Source organism: Mytilus galloprovincialis, chromosome 9 (assembly GCF_965363235.1).
Source record: "Mytilus galloprovincialis chromosome 9, xbMytGall1.hap1.1, whole genome shotgun sequence".
Taxonomy (NCBI): Eukaryota; Metazoa; Mollusca; class Bivalvia; order Mytilida; family Mytilidae; genus Mytilus; species Mytilus galloprovincialis.
In genome coordinates, this window is record NC_134846.1 from 13452647 (window position 1) to 13473094 (window position 20448).

At 30.6% G+C, this 20448-nt stretch overlaps 1 protein-coding gene across 5 annotated transcripts in view; it reads left to right on the plus strand.

Annotated features, from left to right (window-relative positions):
* Positions 1 to 2225: 2225 nt before the first annotated feature.
* The window catches only part of LOC143044455 (uncharacterized), a 57030-nt gene continuing 38807 nt past the window's right edge, over positions 2226 to 20448 (plus strand). For 2 of the 5 annotated variants that reach the window (XM_076216481.1, XM_076216484.1), the window contains exon 1: positions 2227 to 2774. In XM_076216481.1, the coding sequence (XP_076072596.1) occupies positions 2330 to 2774 (445 nt within the window). In that variant the 5' untranslated portion in view covers positions 2227 to 2329. Of the gene's footprint in view, positions 2775 to 12484; positions 12621 to 20448 lie in introns of those variants that run through there. The other 3 variants (XM_076216483.1, XM_076216482.1, XM_076216485.1) reach the window with 3 other exon arrangements.

Here is a 20448-nt window from a genome sequence, read left to right on the forward strand (position 1 = left end):
ATAAGTAGACTTCCAAGTGCTGCACGAAATCTCTTCTTAAATTATTAATATCAATGTTATTTGCAATCACAGCCAGGTTTCAATGTTATTGACGCTAACTACATGTATTTTAATCTAATATAAAAAAGAAGATGTGGTATGATTGCCAATGAGACAACTATCCACAAAAGACCAAAATGACACAGACATTAACAACTATAGGTCACCGTACGGCCTTCAACAATGAACAAAGCCCATACCGCATAGTCAGCTATAAAAGGCCCCGATAAGACAATGTAAAACAATTCAAACGAGAAAACTAACGGCCTTATTTATGTAAAAAAAAAATGAACGAAAAACAAATATGTAACACATAAACAAACGACAACCACTGAATTACAGGCTCCTGACTTGGGACAGGCACATACATAAATAATGTGGCGGGGTTAAACATGTTAGCGGGATCCCAACCCTCCCCCTAACCTGGGACAGTGGTATATATAACTGTACAACATAAGAACGAACTATAAAAATCAGTTGAAAAAGGCTTAACTCATCAGATGGACAAAAATACAAGTGGACGTGGCCCGGTACTTATAAATCCCGACACAAAAAGACACAATGAACAGATCTGAGAGTACTCGCAGTTATCTGACAGCTAATTCAATACCACTAACTACTAATAAATTTACCTAAATATGCAAAACGGACGAGACAAAATTATTATAAAAAACTTAGTCTTCTCCAAGAGGTGTACACTAAAAAATAATTCCAAATATCTTCTGGAGTGCATTCAATCTAAGATTCTTTCTTCTTGCAAAAGTATTAGAATGTTTGACTTTTCTACACGTAACACAAGTATCCCTCATTCCAAACTAAACGACAAATGAAAGAGATTGTCCTGCTTTGTTTCATAAAAAATGGCCATGGTAGATACAAGTATCTTGTCTGAGGGAGAGATAAATCGTGCTTTGTAAAACATTCCCTGAAACTGAAATCATTAAGATGCTTGATTTTTTAATGGCAACATATTTGTTATAATTTTGGTATGCGTTTTCAATCAAAAAAATAGGCATCCCAATTGGAACCAACTGTGCCCATCATCGTCTATGTTTACGTCTGCTTCAGATCTTGAATAACCATGAAATTGAAATTAACAAAGAGGGTCGGTTATAAACAAAACTTTACAACAAAAGAGATAATTTCAACGTCCAATTGTAAATGAAATTCTGCCTAGTTTTGTTTTGGATGAAATATATACATGTAGTTTTATTTTTACAGATTTACAGTTTGATCATGAACTAAATTATCAAAACCCAAAGTCGCATGATCTTTAAGCAAAGAATATTTGATGGTTAATTGTTGCTCTTTTGTCTGTGCTTAATCACAAGATTAAAGCACGGTCTACAGATTTTCCACGGCTAGCAAGATCTGTCAAGGGTTCTCTATGATGCCTACAATCGATTAATTGTCCAGATGCGGATCCATTATTTTGAAGGAAAAAGGGTCATGGGGAGGAGGGGGAGGGGATGCAAACTTAAGGGAGTGGCATTAGTAAATGGTTTATGCATTAACTGCATATGTAGCTATCTAACCCCCTTAATTACCACTTATCTTTGTCCGTGTCGTTTCCATAGTTTTAAACTCCCGACTTAGATAAACATTTTCTTTCTTTGTTTTTTGTCATTTCAAGTTCTTATAAGTTTTTTGTGTGTAATCGGTGGGTGTTCAATAAACGACATCCCAATAAAATGGGAATAATTATACTGATATATTTATGTTCGAGTAATAAATTATTAATCCAGTCCGAATTAGTGATTGATAGATATATCATTTGTGGTGCGTACTTTTGTCGCCTTCCACAAACGTCATACTTGTAAACAGGTGAAGAAAATTGAATACTTCCGAACATACGGAAATTTAGTCTAAGTTATACAAATTTATTTTTCGGATGTTTTAAAAGTATTTTGTCACGTTCAAAGATTTTTACGTAGACAATCAACCCTCTATTCCGTAATATCTGTAAAAATATTCATTTTCATTTATAAATAAGTTTTGCATTTGAATTTCTTTAGATTTAATGTGACATTTTAATTAACTATAAACAACAACATTTCCTATTCCAATCAATCGTGTTCATATTCAATAAAATCTGATAACATAATTTCTCTCGAAGATAGTTAACAGTTAAATAGCCTGATTTCCTATGCCGCTTTTAAACCTTGCGCATGACGTCACGTCTATTAAGTCATGCATGGGGCATTCCCAATACTCAATATACATCGGGTCAGTGAAGCATTATGTGTTTGTATTTTGTTATGGACGTACAGTTAACATCAAATATTGAAAGATGAAGTTATTCCGTTTCAGATTTATAATTTTAGGGCTATTATTATGTATATTTCATGTTTGGTGTCGGACTTGTGGAACCTTTTTCACTGATCCTGCTTCAAGTACATACTTAGCAAATATTGTGATAGAGGGGATAGTAACTCAAAAGTTGCCCGTGGGGCAGGATTTTTATAGAGTGGTGGTGAAAGTGACGAAAGTAAGAAAAGGTGACAATTTATTACCAAAAGGAAAAAGAACAAGAACTTTAGTAATTGGAGAATTCAGTGACACTGTGAATTATGAAAGCTGTATACCAAATATCACATCCACACGTGGAACTGGACAAAAATATTTCTTCTTTTTAAAAAATTCATCAAGTGATCATTTTGTTAATTCAGCATTCCCAGTTTTAGTTACCAAAAAAACTTCAAGGGCTGTACGAAAATCAGCATGCCGAAAATGTGGTAGGTAAAATTGCAGACGAATTTATTTTTATAAGATGCCGGTTTAATTTTCTTCCTGGTATACACAAATGTATGTTTCTAAACAACTCAAATATTTAAATACGTTGAACAATTTAACACAAATTATTTAACATTGTATTTGAATATTGTCTTTACTTTGTCAGGTAAAAAAAAAGATTTGTCGGAAAATTTAAAAACTATCTACGTTTGTACAAATATGTTTAGTGCATTTAACTTCTCAATTACTTTAAAATGTTGGGCACAAGATATAGATAACCCTATATTTAAAGTAAATAATTAATGTTTACAAGATTTGTAAAACATTATGTAAGAATTTATTTCATTGTGTACATGTATATACACAATGAAATTAGTTGTCCACGATTGAAGTAAAATGTCGAAATTTGCAATTATAGATAAACTTTAGATTATCTGATCTGTTGCAGACTGCAATTTTATTTCATTTTCAATATCACCAGAAATTTACATTCCAAAATCAATATTTATGAAACTGGCAGAATTTTTTTTATTTAATCTCTCTTGAGAATACAAAATATGAAAAATATGATTGCACATCAAACAAATTATCTATTACCTGTGTCTTGTGACCTTTGTTGAGAAAATAATTGATATACAAGTAGCTTGTGTTGAATAATTGATCATTAAGAATCCCTAATGAGTAGTGTTAGGTAATTGATCATCGATAAATGTATGGCATGCATTTCCTATACTTACATTTATATACAAGATCATGAATGGGGAATTAAAATGCAAGGAATTGCTCCTACAATTTAACATAAAGATTTATGACTTGTAGGGAGATAGAAACACACGATTTCTTGGGGTATATAGGTACACCAATTAGAACATCTAAAATTCAACAGGCATTCTTCAACAATAGACTCATGTGTTTTAAAAGTATATTTTAACATGTTTAAATTATTAGGATATTTACAACATTAACTAATCATTAATCTTCTATAAAAAATGTAAATTAATTTGTGGTAATATATGAAAGAATATAATGTAAGAAATTTGTGGTTAAATGTATCTTATAATTCTAAAGCCCTCAAGTTTCCTCATTACCCATGTCTGTTCAAGTTTAATATTCAGATTATAGCATAGCATGTTTTTTTAGTAAAAGGTTGTGGGATAAGCTAAAATGATTGCATAAGGGCTATAACTTTTAAGAATGCATTAGGAATAAGTGTGCACCTCTACCATGTCTACCAGCACAACAGAAACTATTAATATTCAAATGTTTCATGTCCACTGTAAAAGGCAGAGGGGGCCAATATTGTGTTCTAAATTTTAGGTATATTTAAGTAGTCTTGACCAGAGGTGCATGTAATGAAAGATAATATTCAGTGATTTACAGGATTTTTAGAAACTTTAATTTAATGTGGTTGATGCTTCAGCCTTTAAATACATGTACAAACAATGTAATAAGGAAAAATAGTATATAGCATTATATATATTTATAATAAAGGATGATTGCATATTGAATGATAAATAAATATGAATGAAGATTATTCTAATTTTGCAATATGTAAATTGAGTACACTGTACAAACATTAATTCATCCCTTTAAAGTCCTTGAACTTATTTACAAGTGTTTGTTTCTTTAAAAAAAAAGGTACTTGAAGGTAAAGCAAGGATTGGTTGTTTAAAGCTTAACTTTATCTCATTAGTCACTCCTTATAGAAACTGTGTGGGCATAGTAAAAAATATCCCAGGACCTCACTAGTAGAAAAGCCTGGGATTTTGAAAAAAGACCCTGATTTATTGGTAAAATTATAAGTCTCTTGTAAAATCAAATGCATATTCAGTAAGGTTCTTTCCAACCAATCTTGTAATGATCATGAGACAGTTTATGTAATAAAGGTTAAAAAGTGGACCTTAAGAAATTTATTTGATGACAGATGGTATGATTAGTGTATTCAATTCAATGGTTCATTCATTAACAAACATAAATTTAAATTTTACAACTTAAAGACCAAAAGTATATTTATAAATATTTAAGTTACTTAGAGGTTTTCTTATGGTTTCTTTCACTAGTGCTTGCATATAAACTATCGAGGTTTATTTTGCCCATACATTTGTGAATTTTTCTGTAATGTGTTGCTTTAGCTTTCTTGAGGTTCCTTTTGTCAATATTTGTCATAATGTGTTGCTTTAGCTTTCTTGAGGGTAATTTTGTCAATATTTGTCATAATGTGTTGCTAAAGCTTTCTTGAGGGTAATTTTGTCAATATTTGTCATAATGTGTTGCTTTAGCTTTCTTGAGGTTAATTTTGTCAATATTTGTCATAATGTGTTGCTTTTAGTCTTTCTTGAGGGTAATTTTGTCAATATTTGTCATAATGTGTTGCTTTAGCTTTCTTGAGGGTAATTTTGTCAATATTTGTCATAATGTGTTGCTAAAGCTTTCTTGAGGGTAATTTTGTCAATATTTGTCATAATGTGTTGCTTTAGCTTTCTTGAGGTTAATTTTGTCAATATTTGTCATAATGTGTTGCTTTTAGTCTTTCTTGAGGGTAATTTTGTCAATATTTGTCATAATGTGTTGCTTTAGCTTTCTTGAGGGTAATTTTGTCAATATTTGTCATAATGTGTTGCTTTAGCTTTCTTGAGGTTAATTTTGTCAATATTTGTCATAATGTGTTGCTTTTAGTCTTTCTTGAGGGTAATTTTGTCAATATTTGTCATAATGTGTTGCTTTAGCTTTCTTGAGGTTAATTTTGTCAATATTTGTCATAATGTGTTGCTTTTAGTCTTTCTTGAGGGTAATTTTGTCAATATTTGTCATAATGTGTTGCTTTAGCTTTCTTGAGGTTAATTTTGTCAATATTTGTCATAATGTGTTGCTTTAGCTTTCTTGAGGGTAATTTTGTCAATATTTGTCATAATGTGTTGCTTTAGCTTTCTTGAGGTTAATTTTGTCAATATTTGTCATAATGTGTTGCTTTAGCTTTCTTGAGGATAATTTTGTCAATATTTGTCATAATGTGTTGCTTTTAGTCTTTCTTGAGGTTAATTTTGCCAATATTTGCCATGATGTGTTGCTTTAAAGCTTTTTGTGGTTTCTTTTCCCCATATTTTGTGTTGCGTGAGCTTTCTCGAAGGTTCACTTTGCCAATATTTGAATTTTAAGTGTTGCCGTAAAAGCTTTTTTGAGGTGTTTTTTTGCCAATATTTGTTATAACGTGTTGCTAAAGCTTTCTTGAGGTTCTTTTTGCCAATATTTGATTTTAAGTGTTGCTTTAAAAGCTTTTTTGAGGTGTTTTTTGGCCAATATTTGATATAATGTGTTGCTAAAGCTTTCTTGAGGTTCTTTTTGCCAATATTTGTTATAATGTGTTGCTGAATAAGCTGTCTGCTAAATGTAAAGATTTGAATAAAAATATAGTCTACAAAGTTCAATGCATAATTATTCATAAAAAGTTTCCCAAATGTTAAATAGTTAAATCAGGTTAATTTTACCTTGACAAAAATATATTTTAGAGGGTTAAATACACTATTATATGTTAAATGGAAAAACCCTGAATGAATATGGGCCATTGCATGACAGAAAACATTAAATATCAAGTTATTTACTAGCATAACAAATTTGATTTTTTAATATCAGTACAATCTTTTCCACTACCACTGACGGCCTCTTTCTGTTGCCAGTTAAAACTGCATTTGCAACCAGCTCTCTTTCTGTTGCCAGTTAAACCTGCATTTGCAACCAGCTCTCTTTCTGTTGCCAGTTAAACCTGTATTTGCAACCAGCTCTCTTTCTGTTGCCAGTTAAACCTGTATTTGCAACCAGCTCTCTTTCTGTTGCCAGTTAAAACTGTATTTGCAACCAGCTCTCTTTCTAGATATGTTGCCAGTTTTAATTGCATTTGCATATATCTCTCTTTCTGTTTTTAATAAGACTGCATTTGTAACCATCTTCATTTCTGGTGCCAATAAAAGAGCATTTGCAACCAGCTCTTTTTATGTTGCTAGTTAAAAAATACATGTGTGACCATCAAATCTTTAATTAACCATCAGTTACAACTTTTTTAATCAGGTACTATCAATAAAATAATAGTCAGTTCTGAATTTTTTTAAAGCTATTTTGTTGTATTTGTTTTCTTTTGAATTCGAACCCAGTGGAAACTACATGTAATATATATCTCATGCCGATTTAGGGTGAGATAACTATTTTAGAAAAAGTATATTTCAAATCTTTTTTTAAGGATTGCCTTCTCTTGATGAATGTTCCCATGGACCGTTAAGAATATATATATAGTTTGTAAATTAAGGTATGCTGACTTGTTATGTGTATTTGAATCCCATCAGAATTATTTAACCTTCTACCAGGTAAAAGTTGTCTTGGTCTACAGGGGTGACTGACCGATGATATCATCCATGGTGGATTATCTTCCATTTAACTACTTTGAAAGAATATTTGTATACTAAAATTGAACTCATTGAAATTTTTATCTCAAGTTTTAACTAGCTGATTGACTTTTAAACTTGTGGGAAATTGAAGATTAAAAGTTTTAAGTACATACCTCCAGCCTGAAGTAAGGTGACTTTTAATAAAATAGCTTATTGTGCAATATTATAAAGATGTTCTATTTTTAGGTCTATATTTTATATATCTAGGTTCTAACTTATTAAACCAACACATTTTAGGGGTTAACTTGAATTTTGTTTGGATTTTGAGTTTCGTGACTATTTGAGTGTAGCTATATGCTGTGGCTGTTTTTTGCTAGTATTTGGTTTGATCCTTTCTCCATGATTTGGTGAACGAATACTGGTAATTTATCAGTTTTAATACATGATGGTACCCTATGCATTAATTGAGTCCCTAATCTTTTAAAATTTGAAATTCCATATTACTCTTTATAAGCTCTCATCCTAAAAAATGGGCGCCCTATGCTTCCAGTCACCCCTGTCCCCCCTTTTTTATATTTTTTTTTAAGGAAATTCAAAACAGAGTTTACATCCTTTGCAAAATAAAGAAAGGAGTCAGAAGTAGAGCAGAAATTGGAAAATTGCACTTGTACTACACATCCTCCCTTGTTGCAATGTTTCCTCAAATTATAAACATGGTAATGGAAATGTATATCTATGCAATAATTCAAATGTAACTCTTTTCAAATTAGCACATTTATCAGTTATAATGTAAATAGAATTGGTCCCTTTGCTCACCAGAAATTATGCAATAACTAACTTGCTGGAAAACATTCTCATCAAAAGATCAATAATTCAGAATATTTTATTTTACCAATTATTTAATTTCATCTTGAGAGAAAACATTGTTGTATTTTCATTTGATTAGAGAAGATTTATGGCTATTTTATTTTACTTAGCTTTTGTTTGATTTCATTAAAATTTAATGATTTGTCCGATATAATTCCACCCACGCTCATTCAATTCTCATATTTAAGCTTTTCTAAAGAAATGAGTCCAATAATATTAAATATTAAATTAAATAAAACAACCGATCAATTCAACTTTACCTGTAATTAATTGGTTACGAGAAATCGAAGGTTGTAACATGAATGTGTGGTTAAAATGTCAATAATTGAGGGATAATATCAATGTATTGAATAGTAGCCCATACATTCAGTGAGATATTTATATTATTTTCTGGTAGATGAATAGCTTGTCGTTTACTCCTACTATTATTATTCAATTAGATGAGAACTTAGAAACATTGCTTTGAATCAAATAGTGTGGGCCCTATAACTGTATGCGTGGCCAAATGTCAGAAAATCTGCAGATATTTAAACATAGGTGACATGTTAAAAATTTGTGAAGGTTTTTATCTTCCTTTCTGCAGGCCTATTAAGGTTTTATTATAGAATGTGAGTGGGAAAACTTTTTTAACATTTTTCAGATTATTTTTTTATCTCCCTTTAAAATTGAATCCTGATCTACTACAATGTTTTGAATGTTCTCAGCAAGTAATCTATGGATTCATTGATATTCTCAAGAAATCATTCTGGTAATAAGTTATTATGAATACCAGTACCCCTTTTTTTGGCCGATCAATGCATTTGAATGGGAGCATATAGTTGAAACCCCCCTTTACTCTGGGTTGGGACCTCCCCCCCCCCCTTTTTAAAATGGCTGGATCCCCGCCTGAATACAAATCATAAAAACCACAGTCATCTTATAATGTTTTCATTTCCCTCTTAATAAAAACAAATGAAATGAACAGCAGGTTATAATATAGGAGAGTCTAGTGTCAAATTAGTTTAATGTTGCTAGGCAGATAAATTCCTGATCTACCAACCTCCAGTGGCAGATCCATAAATTTGCAGGGGAGCACTGATGGCCTAAGAGGGACCTTCAAGTCATGCCTCAGTGATTCCCTAAATAATGATTTTTTTCCCACATTTTTTTTTGGGGGGACACCCCTCCCCCTCTTAATTCATCTTTGACCTCACTTACTTTGGCTGGATATGTAACAGGATAGATGGATAGAATTTTGGAAAATTTATCAGTTCTTGGAACCATTTGAAAATAATGCTTAAACTTAACTCATTTCGTGGCGTTGGATTGACCATGCATAAACAATCGATTAATTAATCATTAGACTTTTTGTGAAACGAGGGCCAAGACTATATCTTTTTTGTCTTAATTATTTATCAATACAAAGGGGTTCATATATCAGGAAGTTTAATTTCCCATGGAAATAGAAACAGCTAATCTAGATGGTTGTCTTGCAATGGTAAATAAATGGAAATGTAAAAAGTCTATTATTTCTGGGAAATCTTACAATAGCAAATAAATGTAAATGAAAAAAGTCGTATTATTTCTGGTAAATCAATGTTGTGATATAACAAATGCATGCCAGAATTCAATGCACGGACATAAAATACTGCAGCGGTATAGACATAGCCCGCCAAAATCAATGTTTTCCTTTACAGTTGTAACCATATATAATATGTTTAATAATACTCTTGTCACAAGAATCATTTACTGACATGTCAAGTCAAATAAGTACCTGGGACCAATACTTAGAATTGTTTATTACTAACTTTTCCAATATAATCCAAATCAATTCCGTTAAGGAGACAATGATATTGATTCCAGATTCCGAGTTCCCAGTTGGAAAATATCCCAGTATATTTAACCACTATGCGTTAATTTCCTTTGACAAGATTTGATTGGAAATGTTTGGTGTATACTTTATTCTGTGAATTGTTGGGTATCCATCACTGAAACGAGACAGAATCTTGTTATCACGAGTTTTCCTACCAAATTACGTCTCGTCTCGTCTCCGTGCCAAGTAAAGCAATGTCTGTAATGTCATATAATATATAAACAATCTGATTTTGTAGGAAGATAATTGGTCTAACTATATTGAATGGACTTTTACATGTTTCCATTATTTTTGTTATTACACAATAAAGAAAAATGTAAAATTAACTGCAGATATCTGCAATGACAAGCTAACTAAACATCATCAGTGTCTGTGGATCAAAATCGTAGACTTGTTCTTCAATTTCTTTTGGCAATAAAGTAATAAATAAGATGATTTTTGCTAAAAAGTATATAAGGTTACATATGTTAAGAGTCAAATCATATATAAAATGCATTTTTCATAGGGTACCACAGTCAAGTTCAAAGATTTATTTCTTGAAAATAATATAAGTTAGGCAAAAATGGTTGATGAACTCCAGAGTTGTCACCGTAATAATTGTAGCCAAAAAAAAAAAATATGTGGCAAACGTTGACTTAAAATGCAGTTTATAAAAAGCTGCAGTTATGGAAAAGGCTAATTTTTAGTGGTTCCTTAGTGTAATACATTCAATATGTTTCCAATATTGAGATATGAATTTCTGAAATTTTTTAACCTAAATGGTATGCTTTTAATTAAAAATAATTCCAACCCTTTTTAATCCAATCAGGAGTCCCACAATATTTTATTCTGAGTACCATCTAGGGTTAAAAAAAGATGTTTTAACTAGCGGATTGACTTTTAAACAAATATTTGTACTGTTGTAACCTTATTTTCCTTCAGTAAGCAAAATTTCTCCTTAATGTCCATTCATGCTTAGCACACCTACATCTAAAGTTAAGTGTTATATAACAAATATATTTATCATTTAAATTGGGTGTTCAGTATAAATCATTGCTATTCAGGATGTCATCTTTAAAAAAATGTTAAAGATATGCAAATATTTGATAGGGATCTAGAGGAGTGGGCTGTATGTATATCTAGTGGTGATGAAATATGACTTTTGATTTTGGTCCAGTTGGTGTACTTTTAGTTACAATCTCAAAAAAATCGTTTTTTTGTTACCTTTCCTATTTTTATATTTTTTTTCCTATTACAGTTTACCATTATTTCAAAATGAGAAGTTGCACATAATTTTTAGATTGATATATATTTTATTTTATTTTTTTTATTTTATTTTTTTTTAGGGGGGAGGGATTTGCAGTATACATGCAAGACAGATATTTGTTGTAAAAAAATGGCTCATTTTATGAATTAATAATTATTTCGTAATTTCTTATTGATTGTAATAGATATATTTTGATATTGCGTTAGAGAAACAAGTTTTTTATAAGTTCTAGTTGTTTTGGCGAGTTTATCAGTAGAGCAGACAACAGAATGTTTCAAGTAAACTTGGCAAATTGAGTTATTATTGCAGAAACAGTGAATAAAAAAAAAAGTCTGTTTTTGTCTATGATCCTTTATTTACAAAACTGCAAAGTAATTAGAAAGAATGTAACAGCAATTTCATTTGTGATAGTTTCTCCACATTTTTTCAAATGTCAAATGTATTTTGAGATGATAGCATTACATAATAAAATTCTCGATGTAAAATATCCATAGATTCTTTAGTATCAAATATTATTTATTTTAATATTTTTCGATAAACTAAGTATTTGTTTCAGATATTGGATATGCTCTGCATTTATGAATTTTTAAAGTGATTTGTGATACTACACCTACTAACTACTCAACATCTGTCGTAACTACTAAAAATTATAGAGCTACTTAAATGTTTTGTTAACATGTTTTAATATTTATCATTTGATTACCTTCCTTAATTAAGAGTTGTATCACGTTGTGACATCTGTCATAATACTGCTAAATATAGAAGAGCTCCTAAAATGTTTTATTATTTTTCAGTTATTTCCCTTTGAAAAGAGTTATATCACTTTATCAGTGTTAAGAAGGCTAATTTAACATTGAAAAAAACTTTTCTGGCATAAAAAACAGCCATTTTAAAAAAATTTGTGGAACTGTCTTATAATTTTTGTTATAATTATTCTTTTGACTGATGTTTGCTGAAACATTGTACCATTATTGAATTCTGATGATATAAATGTATTGGTGAAAACTATGTCACAGTTTCAGTTAACATTCATATGAAATTTCTTCTTAAAAATTAAAGCATTCATATCCAACTACATAGTGCCTGTCACACAGGTTATAAAATATCACTTTTGACAAATCTCTTGATAGTAAATTTAACTCTTGCAGGTAGAAATCAGATATAAAACTATTTAAATGATACCCATACTTAGACATATTTTACTTAATTAAATATACCATTTAAACCCTCTTTTGCATTTTTTACATTTTTTTTAAACTACCTTGATGTATTTTCTTATCATGCTTATAGAAAGTGTACATAAACCTCGGTTGGATATTAGTTTCAACAGGATAGTAATCTGTTGCATTATGCCCAATGTTATTTTAATATTTCAATAGGTATTAAGATATAATAATTTTTTGGCTAGCCACATTGACACTAGAAAACTTGTAAAAGTTCATTCTTTTGGATTACATTTATTGGATATTAAACATGAAAGTTTACCGTAAAGCTAGAAGCGAAGAAGGTATGGAATATCATTATAATGTAGGAACACGGTTATATTGAGAGATCATTTTTAGAACTGAGGATGGTTTAAAATGTGACACGTTACTAAGGACATACAGTGTTGTTACTGTCAAATTTTGAAATTGTTGTAATGGAGTTTGAAAGTCTCTAGTTTGAAGTCTTTGATAAAAGTATAAGCGACAAAGATAATCAGAATGATGATGTACCATAATTCTCATCTGACTTTTAATAAAAGCCTTAAAAATTAAGTAAAATAAAAAAAAAAAATCAATTATAAATTTCTAAAAAATCTGAAAAAAGCATTGGAACAGAGGGGTGCATTTGAATAAAAGGTGATGTGGAGTGATTTGACTTTCAATGTAAACTCTTTCTATTAGTCAATTGGCTTTCCATTATGAAGCAGAAACTCATTTTTGAACAGGCATTTGACTTGCCAACAAAGCTCTTTTTCATATCAATCTTTTAACTTTTAATGGAAGCTTTGTATAAGTCATTTGACTTGCCAACAAAGCTCTTTTTCATATCAATCTTTTAACTTTTAATGGAAGCTTTGTATAAGTCATTTGACTTGCCTTGGACACCCTAAAATCCTTTTGTAATAAGTCAATTTCCATAAAAAAATCTTGTTAAAGGGGCACTAGCTACGATATATAAAAAAAAATAAAGTATGATTTTTTTTAGATCAATCATTAATCAAATTGGAATAATGAAATAATAATTTGCTTTTAGCAATCAATTTCCTTTAATTTTGTTGAAATAAGCGATTAAACATAATTTTTGACTGATTCACTTGCAAGTGAAAACGTCATCATCATTCTAACCGGTATTCATGTGAACTTCAAGTTAACCCCTAGCTAGAGATTGACAACGCATGCATTGTACGTGTACTGGTTATTTAAAGAAAAAGAATGTCAACAATGAAAGTGAAACTACGGTAAATCATTTGATTACTAATTCGATGCACATAAAATCATTCTTATATGGTTAAAAACAATGAGAAACATCTATTTTTAATCTTTAAAATAAAATCAAACAGACCTATAAAAATCCAATTGCACGTGTTGGTTTAATCTATTCGTATCTTTATTTTTGTTTACATCGCTTATATGGTCATCTGAGGTCAAATCGATAGATAATTAGATGGCGTCTGGACTAAAATACACACGAAACAAACCTATATATTATCTACCTCATGCTCTGTAAACTGTTTATTTTAGACTTTTGATAGTTTGGATAAATGTTTTACATTGTTATAAACAAAATATGAGAATTTGAGTCAAATCGGTTACAATGAATTTGACAGCTAGTGCCCCTTTAAAATGTCTGACTGCTTATGCCAATATTGTATCACATTTTACTTTTTGCAGAAGCTTACAGCTTTCAATGGAAGGCCCTCTATGATATGATCTTTGACGCCAAGCCCAGCTTATTAAATGTTTGTTTCCAGTTATGATCTTGTCAGATTGGTTTAAGATTGTTGGGTTAAAGTAGATGTTTTTTAGGGGGGACTGTCAGATAACCATATTTGATTGGTGTGAACTGCATTTCAGAATTGTCTTGCTTTATTTAAGGGAGCAAAATAAGTATTGTAATTATCACCAACTCTAAAAGTATAAAAAGGGGCAACAAGTACAGAAAAATGGCAACCTTAGAGCCAAAGTATGTAGGAAATAGGGGGGTCATTCTAACATTGCATGTTTAAAGACTGTAATTATGAGATCAAGTGGGTGCATTACAGAATGAGAATTGATTTGTAACGAGGTATTAGCATACTATTATGTAGATTATCAAGTTTTAAGAAGATTAATCAAAAGAAATAACAGGAACCAATAGCATATTTACCAAAATATATGTAAGCTTTTGTGTCATTTAAATTTACAACTGATATTCAAATAAGTTTAGTGAAGTTCTAGATTAATGCAAGGATAATCATACTTCTGGATGAGTAGAAGAGTTGTCATAGACTTAGATGCCATTTTTGTCGAGCCTGCAACTTTTGTTGCAGAAAGCTCGACATAGGGATAGTGATCCGGCGGCGGCGTCTACGGCGGCGGCGTGAGCTCACTTCTTAAAAGCTTTATATTTTAGAAGGTGGAAGACCTGGATGCTTCATACTTTGTATATAGATGCTTCATGTTACGAAGTTTCCGTCAGTCACTTGTCCAATGTCCTTGACCTCATTTTCATGGTTCAGTGACCACTTGAAAAAAAAGTTCAAATTTTTTGTAATGTTGAATTCTCTCTTATTATAAGTAATAGGATAACCATATTTGATATGTGCGTACCTTGCAAGGTCCTCGTGTCTGTCAGACAGTTTTCACTTGACCTCGACCTCATTTCATGGATCAGTGAACAAGGTTGAGTTTTGGTGGTCAAGTCCATATCTCAGATACTATAAGCAATAGGGCTAGTATATTCGGTGTATGGAAGGACTGTAAGGTGTACATGTCCAACTGGCAGGTGTCATCTGACCTTGACCTCATTTTCATGGTTCAGTGGTTATAGTTAAATTTTTGTGTTTTGGTCTGTTTTTCTCATACCATATGCAATAGGTCTACTATATTTGTTGTATGGAATGATTGTTAAGTGTACATGTCTAGCGGGCAGATGTCATGTGACCTTGACCTCATTTTCATGGTTCAGTGGTCAAAGTTAAGTTTTTGAGTTTTGGTCTTTTTATCTAATGCTATATGCCATAGGTCAACTATATTTGGTGTATGGAAATATTTTATGATCTTTATGTCAGTCGAGCAGGTTTTATTTAACCGTGACCTCATTTTCACGGTTCATTGCACAGTGTTAAGTTTTTGTGTTTTGGTCTATTTTTCTTAAACTATAAGTAATGTGTCAACTATATATGTTGTATAGAAGCATTGTTAGCTGTACCTGTCTGCCTGGCATGGTTCATCTGACCTGGACCTCTTTTTCAAGGTTCATTGGTCTTTGTCTAGTTATCTTGGTTAATGTTAAGTTTATGTGACAGTTGTAATAAAGCTTAGTTTTATACTTCGGACTATCAACATAATATCAATGATTAGTATAGAAGGCGAGACATTTCAGCGTGTGCACTCTTGTCTTATTTTAACCACTTTTCCTTTTGTAGGTTACATTTTCTTGGGGGAACAAATCTTTATAACTCCCCAAGGCAAGTCTAAATGAAGATAAATATATTATTTACTTTAATTGAATTTGTATAAGTGATGGTAATGTCTGTCTGTCCACATAGTTGGTACTGTATTAAGTGATGGTAAAGTCGTACTGTATTAAGTGATGGTAAAGTCGTACTGTATTAAGTGATGGTAAAGTCGTACTGTATTAAGTGATGGTAAAGTCGTACTGTATTAAGTGATGGTAAAGTCGTACTGTATTAAGTGATGGTAAAGTCGTACTGTATTAAGTGATGGTAAAGTCGTACTGTATTAAGTGATGGTAAAGTCGTACTGTATTAAGTGATGGTAAAGTCGTACTGTATTAAGTGATGGTAAAGTCGTACTGTATTAAGTGACGGTAAAGTCCATCAGTCCACCTTATTTGAAACTGCTTTCTCTTTAAAAGTCAATACCCTTTGTGAAATATGGATTTTCTTGGTTGAATGTACAAACTTCATAACTCCCCAAGGAGAGGGAAATACATGTATAAACAAGGAATTGTTTGAATCGGGAATAATTTTGAATTCTGGAAAATTGATAAGAAATGGATGATGAAAACTAACCCAACTAAATGGGGTTACCACATCATCTTATTTTACACCTATGGCTGAGGTTGAAATTTATCTTTCACTAATATTTCAGAATATTTTAAGCCATGTGCATGCATGGCTAACCCTCCTCAATTGGGTTAGTTTTCACCCTACTTTGTTTATCAATTTTCCAGGGATCTCAATTATTCCTTGTCTATAGCATGTATAGTAATAATTGTTTATATATAAAGTGCAATAGTTCATCTGTTTTGGAGGAACTTAACAGTTTTGTGAAAACATACATTATACTAATAAAGATAAGCTACATTTATGACAATTTTTTAAATGATACTTTAATACTTTTATTATTTTAACAAGGTAATTTAGCCTAAAATTTAGGATATTTGGTCCAATATTTGAGACTATTGTTGACTTTATTAATCCTCAACATTTACTTTTTGATTTCTTACGTTAATATTTACACGGTTTGGATTGTGATCATGATGGAATACCACAATGGATTAAATCAAGTATACGTCCACATTAAAATCATATTTGTTATTTTGTTTTTATAGATTATGAGAATATAGCCAGAAAAACCACAGGATATGGGCCAAAGTTATCACCTCAATTTTTAATACAAATAATCGGTATAACAACAGATACAAAATTCAAGATACATGTACTTCACAGCTTTGTGTGAAAATATCAATGTCCATATATAAAATCAAATCATGTAGCTCATAGTTACAGAATAAAACTGTCTGTGTTGGGCAAACATTCTAAACTTTTGATTTTTAATAGCACCATCATGTCCATGCTTGGTTTTGGTCTTGTAGTAAAGAAAGGAGGTAAGATGCTTTGATTTAAATTTATTTTTATCAGGAAATAAAACACCTTTGAAAACCATCTACATTCCATTTCATTGGCAGGCAAGACCATTTGAACAGATGTCTCAAATGTTTTCCCCATCTCAGAAACCAGAGATATGATTACATGTATATTCAAGGATCATTATTTTAGCATTGATTTAAAGCAAAAAATATTAAAAAAAAGTATAAGTACTGATAAAGATGTTCCTTTATTCTCATCTAACTTTTTTTTTTTAAATTATTACAATTTTTTTGTTCTTCTTAAAAGAAATGTTTCAGAATGTTTTTAAACATGCCACCAAAAAATTGACATTTATGCCTTGTTCACATGGACAATTAATTATACCCCACGCACTTATTTAATTTCTCCAATGACAATGTGGGGACGTGGGGTATGTGAGCCTGCTCACTAAGGTTCTTTAATTCGAATTGAATTCGAATCGAATTCGCTAATCGCGTTCACACACTCTTCTTTTTTGATTTGAATTATCCAGTTCGCATTATAAATACGTTTGTGTGAATACGAATTAAAAGTTAACGTCGTTTGGACAGTAAAGCGAATTTGACATGCATTGTAATTCAAATTAGAATTGACGTTAGGGCGTAAAACGTTTCGAATGCGAATTAGTTAATGCGAATCAAATTCGAATTACGTGTGAACTCAGCATAATTTTTTTTTATTGAGGCTGGCTAGCATAAAAATCTCGTACGTTATGGCTTAAGTAAAGTAAGAGAGTAGACAGACGATATTTATTGACTTTCACTGAGTATTTTAATGTAATAAAGTTCACGTAGAAATTTTGATTTGATTCTGAGTTGACTTTTGGTTCTCCATATGTAGGAACAAATACTAAGCTCAGCGAAATATTTAATTAAAGAGCTAACTAAATTAAGATGAATGATATCCAAATAAAAGGCTATTTGTCCAAGATAGGAAAATCTTTATTTAATACTACACCAGAAGTCTATAAAATCATTAAGGAAACAAAAGAATTAGTCAATAATACTAAATGTATAATCTCTTGATGGAGAATAAATCTATCAGTTTCTTTAATATTTAACTCCGATCGTAGATTGATTACGGCAATGATTAACTATTTTATTGGTTTCCTCTGCCTGACTTTGCATGTGGTTATACTATTAACGTTGTTGACCTTATGCAGTCTGTAATTATTTTATAACACCTGTGTGTTGTAACATTAAACTTGTTTAAGCATAATTATAAAACGACTATTTTATTTCTTTCCGGTTTCGTTCACTTTGAATGTGTTGAAGGGCAAATGAAAACAATAGAAACATGATATAAGTTATATCTGCATAAAAACGTAATGAATTTGGTTATAATATCATAATTCATATGACGTTATTTTTGCCAGAGGAGGGATCATAGGATTATTGTAGGCGTGTCAAATTTTTGGTAAAAATACACATCAATCAAGTGTATCAAATTTGTTTATTTGTGTGTTTCTTCCCGTCGGAAATGAAACTTTTGGGAAAATCAGATATGAAATTTGTGCATGTTGTCCAAAAGGAAAGAATCAACTTACACTGCCAGAAAAAACATTCGCTCGTATTATTCTACACCAGAAAATAACCTTAGCTGTATTTGGCAAAATATTTCAGCATTTTTTCCATATTTTGGTCCTAATTGCTCTTCTACTTTAATTGGACCGGATTCATGCATTATGCACTGATAAGTCTTTTCATATATAAAACTAGTTTGCATATAAAATTTAAATCTTGGTATCTATGATGAGTTTCTGTAATACCTGATATTGCACTTTTTTGGTATACTGTAAGATTTAAAAAAAACAATAATCTACGTTTCAGTTTTGTTGGTATCGATATGCAAATGAAGACCAACAAAAAAAAATGAAATGTTAAAATAGATTTGGTTCTGTTATTTCTGTTGATAGAAATAGCTATTAAAATCAAGAAATACCAGTATTTTTGTAACAAGTGATGGAAATAGTGATAGATAGTAAATATTGTTGTCTCTTTATTTAATTACTGGTAAAAAAACAAACACAAATGTTATACATTATTGAATAATTTGATTTATGCGTTTCCTGTCTCCTTAGGAATTAGCATATTATGAATAATAAGTATATGTATAGATAAAAGATAGAAGACACATAAAAGTCGAACAAACAGTTAGACTTGTCTACTATATTTACTGCCGATACAATTTAAAGTCTGGGATATTGTGTTTGATCTATAGCTGTTTGGAGAGTCTCAGAAATTACATTTTCTATTTCCGTTGTTTTGTTTTTTTCTTGTTGAAACTTATTTTTTTAAAGTAAGATGTTTAAATGTGATATAAAAAAAAAATTGTTGAACTTTCTGTTTTTCTAAAAAAAAAATTGTACATGTATATCAATCACTGTATATAGGATGGTTTAATAAATAACAAAATAATAAAATTCCAGTGTAAAAAAAACCCAAATTTTTGTATTCACATAATTTATACTCATCTGTTAGCTTAGAGCACTAAATTTATGAATAATTGTTATTTTTTTGCAAGTTTTGTTTACAAGTTTTTAGACGATCATTTTGTGTTTGATTTTATAGTTTTTCTCTCAGGCAGATAAAGTAAATATTTTGATAATTATGACTGTTGAAAGTGCAATTAAGTACTTGTACCGATGTCTTAGTAAGAAACACATTTCTCTGAAAACTAGAGTACAAATACAAACTAACGTTTTCCAAGAACAAAAATAATTTGAATGTAGATTAAGTTCTGTTTTGTTAATTTTAGTGCAAAATATGAAAAGTACATGTTGATGATGTCAGAAAGAAACGGATGCACTTTAAGAATACATGTTGTTATAATTATATTTATGACGTAAAATTAAGATATGATGTAAGAAAGTGTCAAAATATATTAAATTGGCCTGAAGAAGTTTAATGCATAGTTTCTGCTCGTTTACTTAAGATGCATTAGTTCCTGATATACGTTTTTCTTACTTTAATTAATAAATTCTAATCACTGGTACCTATCACTGGTACCTACGGTTCATCTTCCAGGACATCACTCCCCCCTTTTTTCTCTATGTAGCAGATATATTAAAAAAAAGTCTACAAATTAAAAAACAAAGTCTTTCTAATAAGCACTGTAAGATAAATAATAACTCCACTGAACTATTGTGTTGTCAACATATATTTGGTCTAATAAAAAGTCCCTGGAAACAATCCATAATATCTGAGTTCCTGTTGGAATAAATATTCTATACCTTTTATTCCGTAAGGAACAAATACTGTAATATCTGTTCCAG